The 24,037-nt window shown below is 48.8% G+C and overlaps 2 protein-coding genes across 2 annotated transcripts in view; both read right to left on the bottom strand.

The window, feature by feature from the left end:
- mical3b (microtubule associated monooxygenase, calponin and LIM domain containing 3b) overlaps positions 1-5,665 on the bottom strand; it is a gene marked incomplete at its 5' end in the record, with an annotated part of 63,131 nt that extends 57,466 nt beyond the window's left edge. The window contains 2 exons of the mRNA XM_083757413.1: positions 294-501; positions 5,390-5,665. Of these exons, the coding sequence (XP_083613539.1) occupies positions 294-501; positions 5,390-5,665 (484 nt within the window). The remainder of the gene's footprint in view (positions 1-293; positions 502-5,389) is intronic.
- A 9,408-nt stretch (positions 5,666-15,073) lies between these two features.
- svopl (SVOP-like) overlaps positions 15,074-24,037 on the bottom strand; it is a 28,085-nt gene continuing 19,121 nt past the window's right edge. The window contains exons 12-14 of the mRNA XM_083757867.1: positions 20,192-20,281; positions 17,018-17,131; positions 15,074-15,226 (exon numbers count right to left, since the gene is read on the bottom strand). Of these exons, the coding sequence (XP_083613993.1) occupies positions 15,215-15,226; positions 17,018-17,131; positions 20,192-20,281 (216 nt within the window). The 3' untranslated portion in view covers positions 15,074-15,214. The remainder of the gene's footprint in view (positions 15,227-17,017; positions 17,132-20,191; positions 20,282-24,037) is intronic.

Genomic DNA, 24,037 nt, shown 5'->3' with positions numbered 1-24,037 from the left:
GTATGTCGCAGGGGCTTACCCCCAATCCAACCCTTGATGCTGAGTGCCAAGCAGGGAGGCACTGGGTCCCATTTTTACAGTCTTTGGTATGACCCGGCCGGGGATCGAACCCCGACCTCCCAGTCTCAGGGCGAACACTCTAACCACAAGGCCACTGAGCTGGTAGAGAGATAGGGCTGGTATTAATCATTTTATAAAACTAGAGCAGTGCCCGTGGGCCCTCTACAGCGGTGCCCTTTTTGGGCAGAGGCCTTCTTGGGGCGGTTCTGGTTCTGATAACTGGACCGACTCACTGATATGGTCGATGGATCCTGCGCAGAACTTCCCATAGAACTTCTTGGCCCCGAGGCCCCTCAGGTCGTGGATGGTGAAGGGCCACAGGTGGAGGACGTTGTTCCTGGAGAACCCGTCTCTCTTCTCCAGCAGAACCACCCGAGCCCCCATGAAGCCCAGCTCCACCGCCGTCCTCAGCCCACAGGGGCCTGCTCCAATCACCACGCACTGAGGGGACAGAGAGTATGGTCAGACCAATCACCACGCACTGAGAGGAGACAGAGAGACATGGTCAGACCAATCACCACACACTGAGAGGGGACAGAGAGACATGGTCAGACCAATCACCACACACTGAGAGGGGACAGAGAGACATGGTCAGACCAATCACCACACACTGAGGGGACAGAGAGACATGGTCAGACCAATCACCAACCACGCACTGAGAGGACAGAGAGACATGGTCAGACCAATCACCAACCACGCACTGAGAGGACAGAGAGACATGGTCAGACCAATCACCACACACTGAGAGGGGACAGAGAGACATGGTCAGACCAATCACCACACACTGAGAGGGGACAGAGAGACATGGTCAGACCAATCACCACGCACTGAGAGGACAGAGAGACATGGTCAGACCAATCACCACACACTGAGAGGGGACAGAGAGACATGGTCAGACCAATCACCACGCACTGAGAGGACAGAGAGACATGGTCAGACCAATCACCACGCACTGAGAGGAGACAGAGAGACATGGTCAGACCAATCACCACACACTGAGAGGGGACAGAGAGACATGGTCAGACCAATCACCACACACTGAGAGGGGACAGAGAGACATGGTCAGACCAATCACCACGCACTGAGAGGAGACAGAGAGACATGGTCAGACCAATCACCACGCACTGAGAGGGGACAGAGAGACATGGTCAGACCAATCACCACGCACTGAGAGGAGACAGAGAGACATGGTCAGACCAATCACCACGCACTGAGAGGACAGAGAGACATGGTCAGACCAATCACCACGCACTGAGGGGACAGAGAGACATGGTCAGACCAATCACCACGCACTGAGAGGGGACAGAGAGACATGGTCAGACCAATCACCACGCACTGAGGGGACAGAGAGACATGGTCAGACCAATCACCACGCACTGAGGAGACAGAGAGACATGGTCAGACCAATCACCACACACTGAGGGGACAGAGAGACATGGTCAGACCAATCACCACGCACTGAGAGGAGACAGAGAGACATGGTCAGACCAATCACCACGCACTGAGGAGACAGAGAGACATGGTCAGACCAATCACCACGCACTGAGAGGACAGAGAGACATGGTCAGACCAATCACCACACACTGAGAGGGGACAGAGAGACATGGTCAGACCAATCACCACGCACTGAGGGGACAGAGAGACATGGTCAGACCAATCACCACGCACTGAGGGGACAGAGAGACATGGTCAGACCAATCACCACGCACTGAGAGGACAGAGAGACATGGTCAGACCAATCACCACGCACTGAGAGGACAGAGAGACATGGTCAGACCAATCACCACGCACTGAGAGGGGACAGAGAGACATGGTCAGACCAATCACCACGCACTGAGAGGAGACAGAGAGACATGGTCAGACCAATCACCACGCACTGAGAGGGGACAGAGAGACATGGTCAGACCAATCACCACGCACTGAGGGGACAGAGAGACATGGTCAGACCAATCACCACGCACTGAGGAGACAGAGAGACATGGTCAGACCAATCACCACGCACTGAGGGGGGACAGAGAGACATGGTCAGACCAATCACCACACACTGAGGGGACAGAGAGACATGGTCAGACCAATCACCACGCACTGAGGGGACAGAGAGACATGGTCAGACCAATCACCACGCACTGAGAGGAGACAGAGAGACATGGTCAGACCAATCACCACGCACTGAGAGGAGACAGAGAGACATGGTCAGACCAATCACCACGCACTGAGAGGGGACAGAGAGACATGGTCAGACCAATCACCACGCACTGAGAGGAGACAGAGAGACATGGTCAGACCAATCACCACGCACTGAGGGGACAGAGAGACATGGTCAGACCAATCACCACACACTGAGAGGAGACAGAGAGACATGGTCAGACCAATCACCACACACTGAGAGGAGACAGAGAGACATGGTCAGACCAATCACCACGCACTGAGAGGGGACAGAGAGACATGGTCAGACCAATCACCACGCACTGAGAGGACAGAGAGACATGGTCAGACCAATCACCACGCACTGAGAGGAGACAGAGAGACATGGTCAGACCAATCACCAACCACACTGAGAGGGGACAGAGAGACATGGTCAGACCAATCACCACGCACTGAGGGGACAGAGAGACATGGTCAGACCAATCACCACGCACTGAGAGGGGACAGAGAGACATGGTCAGACCAATCACCACGCACTGAGGAGACAGAGAGACATGGTCAGACCAATCACCACGCACTGAGAGGAGACAGAGAGACATGGTCAGACCAATCACCACACACTGAGGGGACAGAGAGACATGGTCAGACCAATCACCACGCACTGAGGAGACAGAGAGACATGGTCAGACCAATCACCACACACTGAGGGGACAGAGAGACATGGTCAGACCAATCACCACGCACTGAGGAGACAGAGAGACATGGTCAGACCAATCACCACACACTGAGAGGACAGAGAGACATGGTCAGACCAATCACCACGCACTGAGAGGAGACAGAGAGACATGGTCAGACCAATCACCACGCACTGATAGGGGACAGAGAGACATGGTCAGACCAATCACCACGCACTGAGAGGAGACAGAGAGACATGGTCAGACCAATCACCACGCACTGAGAGGAGACAGAGAGACATGGTCAGACCAATCACCACGCACTGAGAGGGGACAGAGAGACATGGTCAGACCAATCACCACGCACTGAGGGGACAGAGAGACATGGTCAGACCAATCACCACACACTGAGAGGAGACAGAGAGACATGGTCAGACCAATCACCACGCACTGAGGGGACAGAGAGACATGGTCAGACCAATCACCACGCACTGAGAGGAGACAGAGAGACATGGTCAGACCAATCACCACGCACTGAGAGGAGACAGAGAGACATGGTCAGACCAATCACCACGCACTGAGAGGAGACAGAGAGACATGGTCAGACCAATCACCACGCACTGAGAGGAGACAGAGAGACATGGTCAGACCAATCACCACGCACTGAGAGGAGACAGAGAGACATGGTCAGACCAATCACCACGCACTGAGAGGACAGAGAGACATGGTCAGACCAATCACCACGCACTGAGAGGGGACAGAGAGACATGGTCAGACCAATCACCACGCACTGAGAGGAGACAGAGAGACATGGTCAGACCAATCACCACGCACTGAGAGGAGACAGAGAGACATGGTCAGACCAATCACCACGCACTGAGGGGAGACAGAGAGACATGGTCAGACCAATCACCACGCACTGAGAGGGGACAGAGAGACATGGTCAGACCAATCACCACGCACTGAGAGGAGACAGAGAGACATGGTCAGACCAATCACCACGCACTGAGGGGAGACAGAGAGACATGGTCAGACCAATCACCACGCACTGTTCTCTCAGTCAGTTGAGGCTTCATATCCATATGAGTGAAGCGGCCTGGATGATTTGTTTATTTTTCAATCACAGTTCTTATATGAGGCGATCTAAAATCCTCCTGTGGGGGAATACAATGCAAATAAATATATGAGGATTATAATGCAAATATCTTCTTCTCTTTCTCTCACGGTCGCATATCACGGTCCTCAATGCCCTGCACGGTTCTTTTGAGGGCCAGAGACATATAGAGACCAATGAGCCATTAGACATTCCCTCGCTCAAAAACAAGAACAACAAGATAGGGGCGGGGCCCCTATCTTCACCGACACCTGGTGTTGACTCTGGACCGGCACGAGCGAGGACGTCTCTCTCTACAGCAACTGACCTTGCATGCATCTCAGAAGAACTCTCACACACACACACACACACACACACACACACACACACACACACACACACACACTCATGGACTAATAAGTCACATACACTCCCACACACACACCAGCCTCCCATCCCACCCCCTCCCCTCCCCCTGCTCTGGCTCAATCCCCCCATGCAGTTTCTTCCTTGATGGAATGGCGTGGGAGTAGTGCTTTTATCTATGCCCATAACCACCCCCCCCTCACCCTGAGTGCCTCCCCCCCCCCCGCCCACCCCTCACCCCCCCCCCCACCCCTCACCCCTCACCCTGCACACCAACAAGTATTACCAGCCCCCCCCCCCCCCCCCCCCCTCTTCTTTGTTTTTCTGAGTTGTACGGAGATGAAGTCTTGGCGCCGCGTGAAGCTGCCTGCCTGTTGTTGCTGTTCTAACACTTCAATTTCCCCTCAGGGGTTAATAAAGTATATCTATCCATAAAGTACATGAACCCGTGGATGTGCGCTTTCTACCGATACCCACGTCAGACTGCGGTGCTCTATTCCCAGTGGCGTGCACAGACATTTAGAGGGGCAGGTGTTCAAGCGCATTTTGGGGCGGGAACCCATTTTGGTGCTTTGTAGCTATTGAAAAATAGCAGATCTACAAGCTCATAGCGCGCCACCGAGTGGCGCGCTACGAGCTTGTAGGTCTGCTATTTTTCTTTAAATCGAAGAACCGCACTGACATAGAAACATAGCTTTAGATCATGTGGGGGCCTAAATAATATAGTAGAAGCGTTTTTTTATCAAGATTTGATCAATGGTCCACACACTACAAATTAAGGAAAAAAAAGAAAACTCTTTTTTTTTAATCTTTTTTTTAAGAGCAAAAATTGCCAAAAGGGCAGGGGGTGCTCTAGCACCCCCTAGTGTCTATCTGTGCACGCCACTGGATAGGAGAATACTCAGCATGCGGCCTCAGGCCTCAGACTAGGTACACAGTAAAACCATTGGTTTTAGTATCTAATGTTTGACTGTGTACCGTAGCACAGCAAAAAAATTGACAAATATAGCATGCTTTTGTAGGCATAAGTAAAGAAGCAGCGGAGGCTTACTGTAGTGTTTGCACAGGCGTGGCCCTTCATGTACTCTGGATGCGAGGCCCTCTTGTCCAGCTTGGCCCACAGGCCGCTGGCCTTCCAGTAGTTCAGACGCTCTTTGATGGTGTGGTACAGAGGCTGCTCGGGCGGCCTGCCGCCGCTGTGCGAGAGCTGGAGATGTGCGCACAGCTGGCTGAAGGCACGAAGCGTGGCTCTGCAGGTGGTCGCCTGGACGAAGTCATCAAACAGTTCCTGGGCGTGGCTCTCCGAGTCTGCCCCATCTCCCCCCATGGCGACCCCAGAGCCAGGACACCCAGGGCAGGGCAACGCAGAGCCAGGACACCCAGGGCAGGGCAACGCAGAGCCAGGACACCCAGGGCAGGGCAACGCAGAGCCAGGACACCCAGGGGAGGGCAACGCAGAGCCAGGACACCCAGGGCAGGGCAACGCAGAGCCAGGACACCCAGGGCAGGGCAACGCAGAGCCAGGACACCCAGGGCAGGGCAACGCAGAGCCAGGACACCCAGGGTAGGGCAACGCAGAGCCAGGACACCCAGGGGAGGGCAACGCAGAGCCAGGACACCCAGGGGAGGGCAGGGTCTCCTGTTGACGATGTCAGTGTCCGACTCCAGCTCGGCTTCAGGGAAATTATTAAAACAGAGAGCACAGTATGGCTACGTTAAAACAGATAATCAAACTCACACTTTTGCCGCATTGTAACGTGGTGTATAGTTATTAGTTAACATCATTCATTACACAATTCCTTTTAATAACTATATAAATCTTAAAGGTCTTAAAGGTAGGGTAAGTGATCTCGGGTATTTTAAAACGATTAAAGTACTATTCTGATTTGTTCAATAAAATGGGTCCTCCCCATCTTTGATTGATTGATATATTAACAGTTTACAGAATTACAGTACATTTCAAGTATAACTCAATACAAAAAAAAACTGTTAACTGTGAGTGCGGACGACACCATAAAGCATTACAATTGTTTACAAGAGGGTCCACCATGTTCAATTCATCATAACATTTAGAGACGTACGAATATACACAACTATATTATAGTCAAAACAGGAAATCATCATAGAAGAGGTGAAAAGGGAAAAGGTTAGTAGGGCGTTCCACATTTTGGTGGCATAGGAGCGAAATTAATTTAGTCCCTTGTTTGTGCCGAATCTGGGTTGCACATCTCCAACTCTTTAATAAACAGTAAATTAATGTTCAGGTGGTGCATGTGCACATTTTCAGTCAGGAGAGAATCCATTTATCAGCTTCAATTTCATATCTAGTTCCAATTGGTATCGCGACCTGAAAATGCCTTTCCTGTCGTACCAAATAGCAGGAGGGGCAGGGAGACCCTGGTTACTGCACTGACACTAATTAGCCCCGCGGACCCCCATTGGAAAAGATATGCCAGGGACCCCCATTGGAAAAGACATGCCAGGGACCCCCATTGGAAAAGACATGCCAGGGACCCCCATGAGAGAAGGTTTTTACGGCTCTAGCAGTGATTCTCAACCCGTTTAATTTCAAGGACCCCCCAGTTTGACATGCATTAGTCTAATGCATAGTTTAATGGCATTTATATCTCTGGGACCCCTAAAATCAATGTTATTTTAACTCTGAGAGTGTACAAATTGAACCAACCGTTTGGTTCCATTTGTACACTCTCAGAGTTACAGACCCATAAGGGTCCATTTGGTTCCAAACTATCATTTAGCTGTCCCCGGACCCCACTTTGGGAAGCACTGCTCTATAGCAATGATTCCTATGAGAATGTATTTATTCAACACTTATTTTAACAAATTAAGACATGTTGTGAAAATGACAAAAATGACCTACTGTTGGCAAAGGGCTTTAAGAAGTGCCATGCCAAACCCCACCTAAAACGTTCTATGGTTTTCAAATCACAGTACGGAATTGTTGCCGGAATTGTGTCCATTTTCAGTGTTTATCCATCTGGGTAAACAATGGGCGTCAGAATGACCATACATGTGTGTGTTTGTTTACAACGCAGTGGGAGCATAATGACCCTTTCACATCCCAGACCCATCCGCACCAAGCACCGACACACACACACACACACACACACACACACACACACACACACACACACACACACACAGAGACACACACACACACACACACACACACACACACACACACACACACACACACAGAGACACACACACACACACACAGAGACACACACACCGACACACACACACACACACACACACACCCACTCCCACACCCACACACACAGAGACACACACACCGACACACACCCACACACACTGTATTATTAAACAAGATCATGCTAAGAAATTGGGAATGCGGTAAGCCCAAATCACAACTGACAAAATACAAAACTATATCTTTAAACAGACAAAGCCAAGAGTATACTGCCATACCACAGATGTTTTTTTCCCCCTCATAAAATGACAGGATCTAGTACCCCTCAAAATGCATGCACATACAGTACATTACACTCACAAATAAGGGAATTCAAATAGTATAAAGATAGTTTAATATTACTCACCGTGTCTCAGACATCGTGTAGTTTAGGGTGCCAGGTTGGTTGACAGGTGTCACAGTCACAGCTAGTCCAAGTCAAACTTCAGCTACAACAATTATCCTCCACAGCAGACGTCATCATATACCTTCACTACAGACTAGAGTCTCTACGCCACCTTCACAACCTTCCATTGGTCCTGCACCAGGCGTTATGCCTCTACGATGACCTTACAGCACACACACACACACACACACACACACACACACACACACACACACACACACACACACACACACACACACACACACACACACACAGGCAAGGAAACTCCTCCCACACTGTACGCACGTGAACACATGAACTCCAATCTCGCAGCACAGAGAGGAGACGGATTAGGATCTAGAAAGCTTAGAGACTTTAGGATCAGGAAGGGAGAGATCTTTAACGACTCTGGAAACCTGAGGCATAGAGATAGATAAATATTGCTCAAATAAGAGGGCATAATTATGCACATGCATTAAAGTGAGTGGCAAATCGAGTGGCAAAGTGAGTTTAATGTAATTTATCATCGTTTTAATGCAATCAAATACAACTTTTTTTGTTCAGATGTCTGGGCTGTCGAGGCCAGAAAGTAGTTTTTTGCCACTCAGTAAGCGTTCCTGCAACACTTCCGGGTTTGATGATGATGTCACACGCATACTACTCTATTAACCCATTCTGACCTGAGATCAGATTCATACGAGGTTTCCGCCGGACACACACTGGTCTGATCAACCCATTCTGACCTGAGATCAGATTATAAAAATGTCAGTCGTTCTTCAATTTTTTCAAAAAATAGCAGACCTACAAGCTCGTATCGCGCCACTCGGTGGCGCGATATGAGCTTGTAGATCTGCTATTTTTAAATAGCTAAAGCACGACATGATACCAACACCAAAATGGATGTCCGTTCAGAATGGGTTAAATAAAGAAATAAACTCTAGACAGTGTTTTATCTGGTTTGTACCAGATACAACTCAAGTGAATCATACAAACATTGAGCTGGAGCCAATGTCCACCCCCCCCCCCCCCCTGGCTCCGATTGTGTATATTTGTATATGATGTGGCTGTGGCTGTAACTAAGTAGGCCTACTTGGAATATAATCATTGGATTAAGCTCTCCGACAGTGTGCATACATGAGGACAGCAAAAGTCATGGGTTAATCGTACGGTCCAATATGTGTTTGTGGAAGTATAATGGCACACACACACACACACACACACACACACACACACACACACAGTAAGTAGAACTGAATGGACAGCATTAACTCTTCTTTTAAATAATCCCTCCCTCACACACCTAATCCACTGCTGTGCTTCAACTGTTCTCTTAACAGCTCCACCCGTAGATGAGATATGTCTCCCTCTAGCGGTGAAGAAACACAACTGCAGACTGAGGGACAGGCGATGTAATGACACACACTACTGACACTAGTAGTAGAAAGAGAATGAAAACCACACTCGGTTCTAGACCCGAGTTCGATTCTACAAATTCCTTCTAAAAGCCGACAGTTTTCTGAAAAACCTCATGTTTCTGTGTCAGTTTGTTCTCAAACATTTTCATGTCAAGGACCCCCAGAATTATCTGTATTTGGCCACAGACTCCCATCTGAAAATATGTAGTTCCAGGGACCCCCCGGCCAGAAGCCGTTCGCTCTGAAAGAACATATATTCAAAGATTTGCGCCACACTTTCACGATTTAAAAAAAATAGCAGCTTGTAGATATACTATTCTGCAATAGCTAAAGTATAACAATGTTTAACCAATTCTGACCGGGCACCCATTTTGGTGTCGGCATCATGTTATGCTTTAGCTATTTAAAAATAGCAGATCTACAAGCTCATATCGCGCCACCGAGTGGCGCGATACGAGCTTGTAGGTCTGCTATTTTTGAAAAATCGAAGCACGACTGACATTTTTAGAATCTGATCTCAGGTCAGAATGGGTTCATCAGACCAGTGTGTGTCCGGCGGAAACCTCGTATGAATCTGATCTCAGGTCAGAATGGGTTAAAACACCTAAAGGGGTACTTCCCACCCAGTATGGGTTAATAGGATCGGCGCAGGCCATCGTCACTCGTCTCGTGTCAGAATTCTGACACAAGGCCTGCGCGCCGAAACACGTTTGTCCGGTCTGACTGCTGCTGATCCTATTAAATAAGACTCTAGAACTGAAGAGTTCTCTTTCTACATGTTCCCTTCCTATCTGCATCCTTTCTACATGTTCCCTTCCTATCTGCATCCTGCAGCACACACGCCTGGATCCTTAAAACACGGTTTGAGTTGAGCCTTTTCCCTTGAAACACACTAATAGAGCACCGAAGTCCTGACGTAACTCACTCATCCCGACGATTCCCCTGGTTCTCGGAAGTAATTTCTCTATGGAGAATAACATGGGGTGATCTTAATATCGTCTACTATAAGCATTGTGGTCCAAAAAGCGTTGTGGTCCAAAAATAAACAAGCTGTCTGTCTCTGTATCGTTTGCAACAGTCAGTCACTCATATATGATACAGTCTGCTTCTAGCGAAAATCTAATTAATTCAGTAGCAGTAACATTTTCTCTCAGTCAGTTGATTCTTCATATCCATATGAGTGAAGCGGCCGGGATGACATGTTTATTTTTCAAACACAGTTCTTATATGAGGCGATCTAAAATCCCCCCTATGGGGATTACAATGCAACTAAACAAATACATGAACCTGGGGACTGACGCCCTCTACTGAAAGTGACGTCAGACTTCGGTGCTCTATAGTGGGCAGGCAGACAACGGACTACGACCCAGTGCAGTGTTCTGTCCTAGTAAGTCTACACCAGGCGAGCCCCACACTTTATTTACCCCCCAAATTATTTTGGGGGGGGGGGGGGGGGGGGTCCACAAATTATAATGTTTTGTGCAACTGAATGGCTGGAAAATGGAAATGAAGAGTTTACAGTACACTAGTATACATACACCTTCCCTAATGATTATATGTGGTTTCAGTGTTTATTTATGGTGTATTGTCTCTATTATTAAGGTTATTGTAGCAGTCCATTGATATTGGGGGTCGGGAGGGGGTCCCCGAGACATTGCCAAAGCATTTCCGGGGGTCCCCGGCCCAAAAACATTGAGAACCCCTGTGTTAGTTGGTAGTTAGTTATAGTGTGTGACTGAGAAGGCACACAGACACACACACACACACACACACACACAGGACAACAGACAACTAACTACCCAGTGCAGTGTTCCGTCCTTGGTCCATGCAGACACACAGACACAGGACAACAGACCACTAACTACCCAGTGCAGTGTTCCGTCCTTGGTCCATGCAGACACACAGACACACACACACACAGGACAACAGACCACAAGTAAGACGCGCAAACGCGTGAAGCGAACGCAGCTCGTGTGTGTGTGGTTGTGTGTGTGTGTGTGTGTGTGTGTGTGTGTGTGTGTGTGTGTGTGTGTGTGTGTGTGTGTGTGTGTGTGTGTGTGTGCTACAGCTGCGCCCTCTGGTGGCGGGCCGGTGGTGTAACAGCGTGACACACACACACACACACACACACACACACACACACACAGGACAACAGACCACTAACTACCCAGTGCAGTGCTCCGTCCTTGGTCCATGCAGACACACAGACACACACACACACACACACACAGGACAACAGACAACTAACTACCCAGTGCAGTGTTCCGTCCTCGGTCCATGCAGACACACAGACACACACACACACACACACACACACACAGGACAACAGACTAACTACCCAGAGCAGTGTTCCGTCCTCGGTCCATGCAGACACACACACACACACACACACACACACACACACACACACACACACACACACACACACACACAGGACAACAGACAGCTAACTACCCAGTGCAGTGTTCCGTCCTCGGTCCATGCAGACCATCTCAAATATCCTCTCGGCACTAATAGATTGAAAAGTACAGTTGACCTTAAACCGTTGCCGTGGATACGATACGGCTTATGTCCGTGAAATGATAATTACTGAATGACAACAAGCCGTCTGACATGTCTCTCTTCCCCTTTATCTAATGGACAGTAGACTGGATAATAGGGGTTCCATGCTAAAGCCCTTATTCATAAACTATTTTGAAAAACATTTTTGAATAGTTAAAATGGCCGATCTACAAGCTCACAGTGTGTCGATGTAGATCGGCTGTTTGAACTATTCAAAAATGATTTTCAAAATAGTAAATAAAGGCAAATTAGTTTATAGGAATAAGGGGTTTAGCTGGACGAACATGAGAGAGAAACAGAGAAACCTTTTCATGTCAAGGACCCCCAAAAATATATGTCATTTGCTGCCGACCCCTAACCTGACCCCTAACCTGACGCTGACCCGACCCCTAACCTGACCCCTAACCTGACGCTGACCCGACCCCTAACCTGACCCCTAACCTGACGCTGACCCGACCCCTAACCTGACCCCTAACCTGACGCTGACCCGACCCCTAACCTGACCCCTAACCTGACGCTGACCCGACCCCTAACCTGACCCCCTAACCTGACCCCTAACCCGACCCCTAACCTGACGCTGACCCGACCCCTAACCTGACCCCTAACCTGACGCTGACCCGACCCCTAACCTGACCCCCTAACCTGACCCCTAACCCGACCCCTAACCTGACCCCCTAACCTGACCCCTAACCCGACCCCTAACCCGACCCCTAACCTGACGCTGACCCGACCCCTAACCTGACCCCCTAACCTGACCCCTAACCCGACCCCTAACCTGACGCTGACCCGACCCCTAACCTGACCCCCTAACCTGACCCCTAACCCGACCCCTAACCTGACCCCTAACCCGACCCCTAACCTGACCCCTAACCTGACGCTGACCCGACCCCTAACCTGACCCCCTAACCTGACCCCTAACCCGACCCCTAACCTGACCCCCTAACCTGACCCCTAACCCGACCCCTAACCTGACCCCTAACCTGACGCTGACCCGACCCCTAACCTGACCCCCTAACCTGACCCCTAACCCGACCCCTAACCTGACGCTGACCCGACCCCTAACCTGACCCCCTAACCTGACCCCTAACCCGACCCCTAACCTGACCCCTAACCTGACCCCTAACCTGACCCCCTAACCTGACCCCTAACCCGACCCCTAACCTGACGCTGACCCGACCCCTAACCTGACCCCTAACCTGACCCCTAACCTGACGCTGACCCGACCCCTAACCTGACCCCCTAACCTGACCCCTAACCCGACCCCTAACCTGACCCCTAACCTAACCCCCTAACCTGACCCCTAACCCGACCCCTAACCTGACCCCTAACCTGACGCTGACCCGACCCCTAACCCGACCCCTAACCTGACGCTGACCCGACCCCTAACCTGACCCCCTAACCTGACCCCTAACCCGACCCCTAACCCGACCCCTAACCTGACGCTGACCCGACCCCTAACCTAACCCCCTAACCTGACCCCTAACCTGACGCTGACCCGACCCCTAACCTGACCCCCTAACCCGACCCCTAACCTGACGCTGACCCGACCCCTAACCTGACCCCCTAACCTGACCCCTAACCCGACCCCTAACCCGACCCCTAACCTGACGCTGACCCGACCCCTAACCTGACCCCTAACCCGACCCCTAACCTGACCCCTAACCTGACGCTGACCCGACCCCTAACCTGACCCCCTAACCTGACCCCTAACCCGACCCCTAACCTGACGCTGACCCGACCCCTAACCTGACCCCCTAACCTGACCCCTAACCCGACCCCTAACCTGACCCCTAACCTGACCCCTAACCTGACCCCCTAACCTGACCCCTAACCCGACCCCTAACCTGACGCTGACCCGACCCCTAACCTGACCCCTAACCTGACCCCTAACCTGACGCTGACCCGACCCCTAACCTGACCCCCTAACCTGACCCCTAACCCGACCCCTAACCTGACCCCTAACCTAACCCCCTAACCTGACCCCTAACCCGACCCCTAACCTGACCCCTAACCTGACGCTGACCCGACCCCTAACCCGACCCCTAACCTGACGCTGACCCGACCCCTAACCTGACCCCCTAACCTGACCCCTAACCCGACCCCTAACCTGACCCCTAACCTGACGCTGACCCGACCCCTAACCTAACCCCCTAACCTGACCCCTAACCCGACCCCTAACCTGACCCCTAACCTGACGCTGACCCGACCCCTAACCTAACCCCCTAACCTGACCCCCTAACCTGACCCCTAACCCGACCCCTAACCTGACGCTGACCCGACCCCTAACCTGACCCCTAACCTGACCCCTAACCTGACGCTGACCCGACCCCTAACCTGACCCCCTAACCTGACCCCTAACCCGACCCCTAACCTGACCCCTAACCTAACCCCCTAACCTGACCCCTAACCCGACCCCTAACCTGACCCCTAACCTGACGCTGACCCGACCCCTAACCCGACCCCTAACCTGACGCTGACCCGACCCCTAACCTGACCCCCTAACCTGACCCCTAACCCGACCCCTAACCTGACCCCTAACCTGACGCTGACCCGACCCCTAACCTAACCCCCTAACCTGACCCCTAACCCGACCCCTAACCTGACCCCTAACCTGACGCTGACCCGACCCCTAACCTAACCCCCTAACCTGACCCCTAACCTGACCCCTAACCCGACCCCTAACCTGACGCTGCCAGATCCAAAAAGCTTGCTACTGTTGGGGAACATGGTTACCCAATACCGCCCCCATCTGGCAGTGTCAGGTTAGCCGACCCCCCCCCCCCCCCCATCTGAAAATATGCTGTTCCAGGGACCCCCCCCCCCAGAAACAAAGATTTGAGTTAAAAACGTTCACTCTGAAAGAATATACATTCAAAGATTTGCATACATTTTAACGATTTTCGCTATGATCGCTACGAGCTTGTAGATCTGCTATTTTTCAATAGCTAAAGTATAACATAATGCTTAAAACAACAAAAGGGGTTCCCGTCAAGAATGGGTTAATGGCTCGGACAGAACTATGAACATGAACATTAAATGTACTCAAATTAGAAGGCAATACTGGTTTGTGATTCTTTATATGTCTCAAATGATTTTAAAATACAGTGACATTAAAACCATTAAACACATTTTACACAAAACTTTAAAATGTGCGTCATACTGCCTGGCATCAAAACCACCAGTCAATCCACAGATAACATAACATAACTTTTAATAAACCCAAACAACATGAACTGTACATTACTCAATACATAAGCTACAAAATAATAATAATAAAAAAAAACAACAACAATATGAACATCAGGAACTTTGCTGCAAAGAAATGGAAAAGTCCAAAGGTTAAAATCATTCCGCTTTGGATCACAGATTAATAAATAAATAAATAAAGATATCTCTGCTGTCGGGAAGAAACCTCTTAACTCCAAATTGTTCATTTTTCAGGAAATTAACCCATTCTGACCTGAGATCAGATTCATACTAGGTTTTCCACTGGACACACACTGGTCTGATTAACCCATTCTGACCTGAGATCAGATTCTAAAAATGTCAGTCGTTCTTCGATTTTTCAAAAAATAGCAGACCTACAAGCTCGTATCGCGCCACTCGGTGGCGCGATATGAGCTTGTAGATCTGCTATTTTTAAATAGCTAAAGCATAACATGATGCCGACACCAAAATGGGTGCCCGTTCAGAATGGGTTAACTCCAAATTGTTCATTTTTCAGGAAATTAAAATTATACGTTTTTTCAGGAAATTAAGAAAACCTTACTGTATATTTTCAAAACAAAGCAATACGGCCTCATCAAAGTTGGTGTTGTGAGTTTATATATTGTCAATTACTTCCATGAGAGGGGAAGTGGTGCTGGAGTTAGTTGCTTTAGCAGACCGTTTGAGGGTCCAATGGAGTTAAAGGTATATTCAGTGATTTCACTCAAAAAACCTTAGGTTTCGTTTTTGGCTGTGGGACCCAGCCTTTCGTCCAATCAGGATAGAGAGTCAAAAACGAAACCTAAGGTTTTTTGAGCCCCAGGGGTTAACTGGGGACAGGGAGGAACTCCTTATATGGTCAGCACACTCTATAGTAGGGAGGATTATCACAACAAAACAAAAAAATAAGTGATATTTGAATTAAGTGAAATCACTGAATATACCTTTAAGAGGTTTTCTCCAAAGCGTTTTTTACTACTTTGCATTGGTTCAATATTTTTGACACACAGACGTAAAGGGTGTCCAATAGCACAGATTTATCTAAAACCTTAGAAATGGAGTTACGAGGTTTCCTCAACGACAGCAGCGATATTATGTGTAGATATGGGGAGGGGAAAGGGGGTTACCAGCAGGGCTCTGCCCTTGGTCTAGATGTGTATGTGTATGTGCATGTGCATGTGCATGTGCATGTGCATGTGCATGTGCATGTGCATGTGCATGTGCATGTGCATGTGCATGTGCATGTGCATGTGCATGTGTATGTGTATGTGTACAGTATGTGTATGTGTATGTGTATGTGTATGTGTATGTGTATGTGTATGTGTATGTGTATGTGTATGTGTATGTGTATGTGTATGTGTATGTGTATGTGTATGTGTGTGTGCATGTGCATGTGCATGTGTATGTGTATGTGTATGTGTATGTGTATGTGCATGTGCATGTGCATGTGCATGTGCATGTGTATGTGTATGTGTATGTGTATGTGCATGTGCATGTGCATGTGCATGTGTATGTGTATGTGTATGTGTATGTGTATGTGTATGTGTATAGTATGTGTATGTGTATGTGTATGTGTACAGTATGTGTATGTGTATGTGTATGTGTGTATGTGTATGTGTATGTGTATGTGTATGTGTATGTGTATGTGTATGTGTATGTGTATGTGTATGTGTATGTGTATGTGTATGTGTATGTGTATGTGTATGTGTGTGTGTATGTGTATGTGTAGATATGGGGGGGGAAAGGGGGTTACCAGCAGGGCTCTGCCCTTGGTCTAGATGTGTATGTGTATGTGTATGTGTATGTGTATGTGTATGTGTATGTGTATGTGTATGTGTATGTGCATGTGTATGTGTACAGTATGTGTAGATATGGGGGGGGGGGAAAGGGGGTTACCAGCAGGGCTCTGCCCTTGGTCTCGTAGGGCAGGAAGAAGGTCAGGATGGCACACAGAACACAGGCCAGGGCGAAGGGCGTCATGGCCAGGATGACGGAGTGGGACATCAGCACCTGGGAAACAATGAAGACAATTAATGTTTAACCCATTCTGACCCCAGGACCATTCTACAAAATGTCCTCTACATCCTGACAGTTTTCATTCTGACCCGAGATCAGATTCTACAAAATGTCTTCTACATCCTGACAGTTTTCATTCTGACCTGAGATCAGATTCTAAAAATGTCTTCTACATCCCGACAGTTTCCTGAAAAAGCTATGTTTCTATGTCAGTCGTTCTTCGATTTATAAAAATAGCTCATAGCGCGCCACCGAGTGGCGTGCTATGAGCTTGTAGATCTGCTATTTTTCGATAGCTAAAGCATAACATAATGCTAACACCAAAAGGGGTTCCCGCCCAAAATGGGTTAACCCATTTTGACGATTCTACAAATGTCTTCTAAATCCTGACAGTTTTCTGAAAACCCTATGTTTCTAATGTCAGTGGTTCTCAAACATTTTCATGTCGATATATATATATATATATATATATATATATAGTAATTGGCCGCCCACCTCCATTTGAAAATATGTTGTTCCAGGAACCCCCCAGAAGCAAAGCTTGAGTTAAAAACGTTCACTGTGCAAGATATATTCAAAGATTTGTCACAATTTTTCAAAAATAGCAGACCTACAAATGCACACTTGCAAGTGCGTGCGTGCGTGCGTGCGTGTGTGCGTGCGCAGACATAACAGGCAGAGAGGCGAGAGGGGTAAACAATGTTCTTATTGGCTTCCCTCACTTTTGATCGGCCGTATTCCAGCTGTTCATGTGGTAAAAAATGTGGGAAATCGTTTCGAGAATATTTAAATGACGGTTGGTTTCAGCCGTGACATTATTTTATCTGTTAAAGTTCTGAACCAAATGTACGCTAGGATGGGCTGTATAGGATGACTTGATGAGTTCACGTGGGCGTACGACAAAACCCCACGCTCCAGAGAGACAGAAGAGAAGTGACACCGTGACGTTGAGACATGACACCGGGAGTCAGATTACAATGGACCCCCCCAGCACCGGGACCATGCAACACGATGAGCGTGGGGGTCAATGGACCCCTCCCAGCACCGGGACCATGCAACACGATGAGCATGGGGGTCAATGGACCCCCCAGCACGGACAGTTACAGCTTTCATACTTCAGTTTGTTTTTAATCAATTGCATATTGACCCTCTGGCAGCTACTGCATGAAGAAAGAAGACCAAAATGTCAGTCTGTAGAGCTCATTGGTGCTGTAAACATGTCAGTCTGTAGAGCACATTGGTGCTGTAAACATGTCAGTCTGTAGAGCTCATTGGTGCTGTAAACATGTCAGTCTGTAGAGCTCATTGGTGCTGTAAACATGTCAGTCTGTAGAGCTCATTGGTGCTGTAAACATGTCAGTCTGTAGAGCTCATTGGTGCTGTAAACATGTCAGTCTGTAGAGCTCATTGGTGCTGTAAACATGTCAGTCTGTAGAGCTCATTGGTGCTGTAAACATGTCAGTCTGTAGAGCTCATTGGTGCTGTAAACATGTCTGTCTGTAGAGCTCCTTGGTGCTGTAAACATGTCAGTCTGTAGAGCTCATTGGTGCTGTAAACATGTCAGTCTGTAGAGCTCATTGGTGCTGTAAACATGTCAGTCTGTAGAGCTCATTGGTGTAAACATGTCAGTCTGTAGAGCTCATTGGTGCTGTAAACATGTCAGTCTGTAGAGCTCATTGGTGCTGTAAACATGTCTGTCTGTAGAGCTCATTGGTGTAAACATGTCAGTCTGTAGAGCTCATTGGTGCTGTAAACATGTCAGTCTGTAGAGCTCATTGGTGCTGTAAACATGTCTGTCTGTAGAGCTCCTTGGTGCTGTAAACATGTCAGTCTGTAGAGCTCATTGGTGCTGTAAACATGTCAGTCTGTAGAGCTCATTGGTGTAAACATGTCAGTCTGTAGAGCTCATTGGTGCTGTAAACATGCCAGTCTGTAGAGCTCATTGGTGCTGTAAACATGTCAGTCTGTAGAGCTCATTGGTGCTGTAAACATGTCAGTTTGTAGAGCTCATTGGTGCTGTAAACATGTCAGTCTGTAGAGCTCATTGGTGCTGTAAACATGTCAGTCTGTAGAGCTCATTGGTGCTGTAAACATGTCAGTCTGTAGAGCTCATTGGTGCTGTAAACATGTCAGTCTGTAGAGCTCATTGGTGTAAACATGTCAGTCTGTAGAGCTCATTGGTGCTGTAAACATGTCAGTCTGTAGAGCTCATTGGTGCTGTAAACATGTCAGTCTGTAGAGCTCATTGGTGCTGTAAACATGTCAGTCTGTAGAGCTCATTGGTGCTGTAAACATGTCAGTCTGTAGAGCTCATTGGTGCTGTAAACATGTCAGTCTGTAGAGCTCATTGGTGCTGTAAACATGTCAGTCTGTAGAGCTCATTGGTGTAAACATGTCAGTCTGTAGAGCTCATTGGTGCTGTAAACATGTCAGTCTGTAGAGCTCATTGGTGCTGTAAACATGTCAGTCTGTAGAGCTCATTGGTGCTGTAAACATGTCAGTTTGTAGAGCTCATTGGTGCTGTAAACATGTCAGTCTGTAGAGCTCATTGGTGCTGTAAACATGTCAGTCTGTAGAGCTCCTTGGTGCTGTAAACATGTCAGTCTGTAGAGCTCATTGGTGCTGTAAAGTGTAAACAGTGATTAAGGGCTATACAAATAAATGACATTGGACAATCGGATTCTTAGCGCCGTTTCTCCATCGGTTTACCGAAAAACGCGTCCAGTGTGCAAACACCTTTAGTCACAGAACACCAACAGAAATGAGCCAACGTACCTGTGCTATGAAGGGTGGCACAACGTACCTGTGCTATGAAGGGTGCTATGAATGTACCTGTGCTATGAAGGGTGCTATGAAGGGTGCTATGAACGTACCTGTGCTATGAAGGGTGCTATGAAGGGTGCTATGAACGTACCTGTGCTATGAAGGGTGCTATGAAGGGTGCTATGAACATACCTGTGCTATGAAGGGTGCTATGAAGGGTGCTATGAACGTACCTGTGCTATGAAGGGTGCTATGAACGTACCTGTGCTATGAAGGGTGCTATGAATGTACCTGTGCTATGAAGGGTGCGATCATTCCTCCGATACGACTGAAGGAGGTACAGAAGCCCATCCCGAGAGACCGCGTTATGGTGGGATAGACCTGAGAGGGAAGACACACGTTATGGTTACGTTATGATTACGTTATGGTGGGATAGACCTGAGAGGGAAGACACACGTTATGGTTACGTTATGGTTACGTTATGGTGGGATAGACCTGAGAGGGAAGGATTACGTGTTAAGACACACAGAGAGACAGGGCTGTGGACTCAGTCTAATGGACACACAGAGACACAAAGGGCTGTGGACTCAGTCTCTTGGACACACAGAGAGACAGGGCTGTGGACTCAGTCTCTTGGGGACACACAGAGACACACAGGACTGTGGACTCAGTCTAATGGACACACAGAGACACAGGGCTGTGGACTCAGTCTAATGGACACACAGAGACACAGGGCTGTGGACTCAGTCTAATGGACACACAGAGACACAGGGCTGTGGACTCAGTCTCATGGACACACAGAGAGACAGGGCTGTGGACTCAGTCTCTTGGGGACACACAGAGACACACAGGACTGTGGACTCAGTCTAATGGACACACAGAGACACAGGACTGTGGACTCAGTCTAATGGACACACAGAGACACAGGGCTGTGGACTCAGTCTCATGGACACACAGAGAGACACAGGGCTGTGGACTCAGTCTCATGGACACACAGAGACACAGGGCTGTGGACTCAGTCTAATGGACACACAGAGAGACACAGGGCTGTGGACTCAGTCTAATGGACACACAGAGACACAGGGCTGTGGACTCAGTCTCATGGACACACAGAGAGACACAGGACTGTGGACTCAGTCTAATGGACACACAGAGAGACAGGGCTGTGGACTCAGTCTAATGGACACACAGAGACACAGGGCTGTGGACTCAGTCTCATGGACACACAGAGACACAGGGCTGTGGACTCAGTCTAATGGACACACAGAGAGACACAGGGCTGTGGACTCAGTCTAATGGACACACAGAGAGACACAGGGCTGTGGACTCTGTCTATTGGACACACAGAGAGATACAGGGCTGTGGACTCAGTCTCATGGACACACAGAGACACAGGGCTGTGGACTCAGTCTCATGGACACACAGAGAGACACAGGGCTGTGGACTCAGTCTCATGGACACACAGAGAGACACAGGGCTGTGGACTCAGTCTAATGGACACACAGAGACACACAGGGCTGTGGACTCAGTCTCATGGACACACAGAGACACAGGGCTGTGGACTCAGTCTAATGGACACACAGAGACACACAGGGCTGTGGACTCAGTCTAATGGACACACAGAGAGACAGGGCTGTGGACTCAGTCTCATGGACACACAGAGAGACAGGGCTGTGGACTCAGTCTAATGGACACACAGAGACACAGGGCTGTGGACTCAGTCTAATGGACACACAGAGACACACAGAGAGACAGGGCTGTGGACTCAGTCTAATGGACACACAGAGAGACAGGGCTGTGGACTCAGTCTCATGGACACACAGAGAGACAGGGCTGTGGACTCAGTCTAATGGACACACAGAGAGACAGGGCTGTGGACTCAGTCTAATGGACACACAGAGACACAGGGCTGTGGACTCAGTCTAATGGACACACAGAGACACACAGAGACACAGGGCTGTGGACTCAGTCTAATGGACACACAGAGAGACACAGGGCTGTGGACTCAGTCTAATGGACACACAGAGACACAGGGCTGTGGACTCAGTCTAATGGACACACAGAGACACACAGGGCTGTGGACTCAGTCTAATGGACACACAGAGACAGGGCTGTGGACTCAGTCTCATGGACACAGAGACAGGGCTGTGGACTCAGTCTCTTGGACACATAGAGACAGGGCTGTGGACTCAGTCTCTTGGACACATGTAAGTGGACACACTGGCCGTAGGTTGAAGACAGACAACACACTCATCTGCTCCAAAAGTTTATTATTGACTATGTTTGGAGGTCAGACCAAGGCTAGTCACCTGGTCAGACCAAGGCTAGTCACCTGGTCAGACCAAGGCTAGTCACCTGGTCAGACCAAGGCTAGTCACCTGGTCAGACCAAGGCTAGTCACCTGGTCAGACCAAGGCTAGTCACCTGGTCAGACCAAGGCTAGTCACCTGGTCAGACCAAGGCTAGTCACCTGGTCAGACCAAGGCTAGTCACCTGGTCAGACCAAGGCTCTTCACCTGGTCAGACCAAGGCTAGTCACCTGGTCAGACCAAGGCTCTTCACCTGGTCAGACCAAGGCTAGTCACCTGGTCAGACCAAGGCTAGTCACCTGGTCAGACCAAGGCTCTTCACCTGGTCAGACCAAGGCTAGTCACCTGGTCAGACCAAGGCTCTTCACCTGGTCAGACCAAGGCTCTTCACCTGGTCAGACCAAGGCTCTTCACCTGGTCAGACCAAGGCTAGTCACCTGGTCAGACCAAAGCTAGTCACCTGGTCAGACCAAAGCTAGTCACCTGATCAGACCAAAGCTAGTCACCTGGTCAGACCAAGGCTAGTCACCTGGTCAGACCAAGGCTAGTCACCTGGTCAGACCAAAGCTAGTCACCTGGTCAGACAAAGGCTAGTCACCTGGTCAGACCAAGGCTAGTCACCTGGTCAGACCAAGGCTAGTCACCTGGTCAGACCAAGGCTAGTCACCTGGTCAAACCAAGGCTAGTCACCTGGTCAGACCAAGGCTAGTCACCTGGTCAGACCAAGGCTGGTCACCTGGTCAGACCAAGGCTAGTCACCTGGTCAGACCAAGGCTAGTCACCTGGTCAGACCAAGGCTAGTCACCTGGTCAAACCAAGGCTGGTGAAGAGCCTTGGCTCCAAACCTCATCAATAATAAACTGTTGGAGCAGATGAGGAGACCGTCTTCTCTTTTGAACCCAGCACCTCCACTAAGTAATGTGTGTATTGTATTCGTTTCTGGACACCTGTGACAAATCATTTCAGTAGAAGTCCTTCACTAGGACGCACGCAGTATTAAAGACTGAACAATACGATGTGTGGTATTCTTCACTAGGACGCACGCAGTATTAAAGACTGAACAATAAGATGTGTGGTATCCTTCACTAGGACGCACGCAGTATTAAAGACTGAACAATAAGATGTGTGGTATCCTTCACTAGGACGCACGCAGTATTAAAGACTGAACAATGAGATGTGTGGTATTCATAGTTACCTCTTATCCTTCACTAGGACGCACGCAGTATTAAAGACTGAACAATAAGATGTGTGGTATCCTTCACTAGGACGCACGCAGTATTAAAGACTGAACAATAAGATGTGTGGTATTCATAGTTACCTCTTATCCTTCACTAGGACGCACGCAGTATTAAAGACTGAACAATAAGATGTGTGGTATCCTTCACTAGGACGCACGCAGTATTAAAGACTGAACAATAAGATGTGTGGTATCCTTCACTAGGACGCACGCAGTATTAAAGACTGAACAATAAGATGTGTGGTATCCTTCACTAGGACGCACGCAGTATTAAAGACTGAACAATAAGATGTGTGGTATCCTTCACTAGGACGCACGCAGTATTAAAGACTGAACAATAAGATGTGTGGTATCCTTCACTAGGACGCACGCAGTATTAAAGACTGAACAATAAGATGTGTGGTATCCTTCACTAGGACGCACGCAGTATTAAAGACTGAACAATGAGATGTGTGGCATTCATAGTTAAATCATTTCATAGTTAAATCATTTCAGTAGAAGTCCTTCACTAGGACGCACGCAGTATTAAAGACTGAACAATAAGATGTGTGGTATTCATAGTTAAATCATTTCATAGTTAAATCATTTCAG

The sequence above is a fragment of the Protomyctophum parallelum genome, assembly GCF_964188405.1.
Source record: "Protomyctophum parallelum genome assembly, chromosome: 22".
In the NCBI taxonomy this organism is placed as follows: Eukaryota; Metazoa; Chordata; class Actinopteri; order Myctophiformes; family Myctophidae; genus Protomyctophum; species Protomyctophum parallelum.
The sequence above is the reverse complement of the archived record's forward strand: the minus strand, read 5'-3'. Positions and strand labels throughout refer to the sequence as shown.